The sequence below is a fragment of the Sinocyclocheilus rhinocerous genome, unplaced genomic scaffold (assembly GCF_001515625.1).
Source record: "Sinocyclocheilus rhinocerous isolate Xijiao unplaced genomic scaffold, SAMN03320098_v1.1 scaffold1188, whole genome shotgun sequence".
Lineage (NCBI taxonomy): Eukaryota > Metazoa > Chordata > Actinopteri > Cypriniformes > Cyprinidae > Sinocyclocheilus > Sinocyclocheilus rhinocerous.
The window spans coordinates 19,390-22,121 of NW_015632467.1; the positions used below are offsets into that span (position 1 = coordinate 19,390).

The 2,732-nt window shown below is 33.7% G+C and overlaps 1 protein-coding gene across 1 annotated transcript in view; it reads right to left on the reverse strand.

Moving 5' to 3' along the window:
• LOC107742417 (E3 ubiquitin-protein ligase DTX3L-like) overlaps positions 1-2,732 on the reverse strand; it is a 27,196-nt gene that overhangs the window by 18,958 nt on the left and 5,506 nt on the right. The window contains exons 4-6 of the mRNA XM_016555356.1: positions 1,976-2,026; positions 1,728-1,787; positions 869-982 (exon numbers count right to left, since the gene is read on the reverse strand). Of these exons, the coding sequence (XP_016410842.1) occupies positions 869-982; positions 1,728-1,787; positions 1,976-2,026 (225 nt within the window). The remainder of the gene's footprint in view (positions 1-868; positions 983-1,727; positions 1,788-1,975; positions 2,027-2,732) is intronic.

The window sequence follows — 2,732 nt, forward strand, 5'->3', positions numbered from 1 at the left end:
CGCAATGCAACGCAACGCGTAAAATGACAGTATAAGTCATTATAATCAGTAATTATGTCCCCACTGATGCAACAAATGCCTCGTTTGTAATGGGTTTTCATGTTTTTGTGTCGTTGCTCCGGCCGGACACGGCATCAACAGTATGTGTGGGGCGTAACATTTCCGTCTCACGCTTGAGGTATTCGGCCAATCACAACGCACTCTATAGCTGGCCAATCAGAACCACACCTCGCTTTTCAGACCGATGAGCTTTGTAAAAATCGACGCGTTTCAGAAAGGCGGGGCATAGAGGAGAAACAATAATGTACAGTATGTGGAAAATAATGTGGTTTTTAAACCTTAAACCGCATAAACACATTTCATTACACGAAATACACAAAATAATGTTATTTTTAGCAACATCATATGACCCCTTTAATATATTATTATATCTTATATTAACCATTTGCACACACAAGCATTATCTGTCTCGGCTCCTCCTGACCACAGATGCAGGTTTACAAGACACTTTTTCCTGCGTTTTTCAGTCGATTTCTTGTCTTTTCCCCCCTTTTGAACAACAAATTTTCATACACGATAAAAGCTCCTTGTGGTTTACGGTTGAGCATCCATAAACAATGCCAAACATAGCCATATTGAGTTTCTGCTAGCGATTCCTATAGAAAAATCACTTCCTGTCCTCCAGCTGCATTTCACGCCACAGCAGTGATGTCATGTGCAAACAACCTATGGGAGCCAAGTCATTATCACAAAACTCTCTGCAATACTGAACTAAAGTAAACAAACAAATATAAGATCACTGATATTCTATAAAATATTTATGACTCTTAGAAAATCTATGGCTCAAGCTCTGCTCTTTAGTCAATACCTTCTCTGGCTCGGAGTCTGATTGCTTTGTTTGACCCGATGTGATGTTTTGATGCTTCATGTGATCCGGAGAATGTCTAGAGTCTTGACTTTCAGCACCTGCTGCACTGAAGTCCTAATGTCCACATAAAAATAAAAAAATCATTAAATAAATAAGAAGAATATTCTCTGTTTTTATCAATTGTATATCAATACAATTAATAGCTGCTTTCTGTGAGGGCAAGTAACTCAGCAACAAGTTGAGACATATCTGCAACACCTTATTTTAGAATATAAATGTAGGTTAAATAAATATGTCAGGATAATTCACTCACACCAGTAGTGGACAACTGTGTATGACACTGAAGGCAATACATATCAATATTCAGTATCGACTGATATATCAAACATGGGCAGTGAACTGTTCCCATGGCTAAAATATAATTATTTTGTGAACAACATTATAAAAACGGCTTGATGACATATATTATTTGCATATATTATTTAATCATTCATTTAATTATTCATTATTTCTCATAATCATTCTAGATAAGACCTATTAAATATACTTTTAGTGGCCCATGCCACCAATAAATAAATAAACAAATAAATCAAACAAACCTCCAACATCTATATTTTGAGATGAAATTATTGATCCTGAACAAATATAGTATTTTCTTTTGTTGATTGGATGAAACTCCAGCTGTTTCATCTTTTGTAGGGCAACAGGTAAAGAAAATATTTCTCAGTGATTTTAGTCATAAATAATAGAAAACAAAAGTGGGAACATAATCAAGCCTAATCCAATTTAGCTCTGTCTCTGTGATGCAATTCTAAAGTAGCTATGTGTTGTAAATGAGCAAATGTAGATCAATATTTACCTTATTATCATGTCCAATGGTTCTGAGAGGTTGTTGAGTGATTACACGTTCACCGGTACCCTGAGAGAGTGAGAATATTACCCAGTTTGTGGAATTACAATAAATGTCTCTTTAACTTTTTTTTTTTTTTAAGAACTTTTTCATACATATTTCATTTAATACAATTTCCCTCCAAGACATTTTACTCAAATATGAGTCTGAGATGATCAACTGTATATTTGGTGGTTGGGTATGTAACTGGTATTCACCTGACCAATAGAAAACTGACCGCTTTGCACCATCTGATCAGTTAGGGCCTGCTGAATATCAATAATTGCCATTGCAAATAATATGTCAGCTAATTCAGTCTGATTGGATTGTTTTCACTTACACCACTAATTGACAACTGTGTATGACACTTAAGGCAATATATCAATATTCACTATCAAATGACAGTATTGAATGAACTGTTCCCATGGCTAAAATTCAATTATTTTGTGAACAGAATGAAAATAAATCACATATATCATTTGCATACTTTATTTAATCATTTATTGTTCATATTATTAATATTATTGTTATTTTTATTGTGGTCATAATCATTCTAGACAAGACATATTCAAAGTGCTTTCAGCGGCCCATGCCACCTAAGAAAGAAAGACTTTATAAATTAACTCTCCATAGTTAATTTAGGACTCCATAAAGCAGTCCTAAATTCAAACCTCAAAATAAGTCCAAACATCTACATTTGCAGAAGAAAAAAATATTTATATTGATGAAACTACAGAAGTTTTTTCAAAATAGTTTTAAAATGCAGTGCATTTCATATGTGATATGGTTATCTGTAGTTGGACACACTAACACAATCTCACAGTAGTTTGTACCTTTATTATGCTTTGGCGAATTCTTTTTTCTAAAAATCATACAATAAAAGTCATAAAAAAAGTCATTTTTCTATCAAAGACATAAAAAATTGCTACCTCATAAAATAGATAACACACACACACACACACACAACACACACAC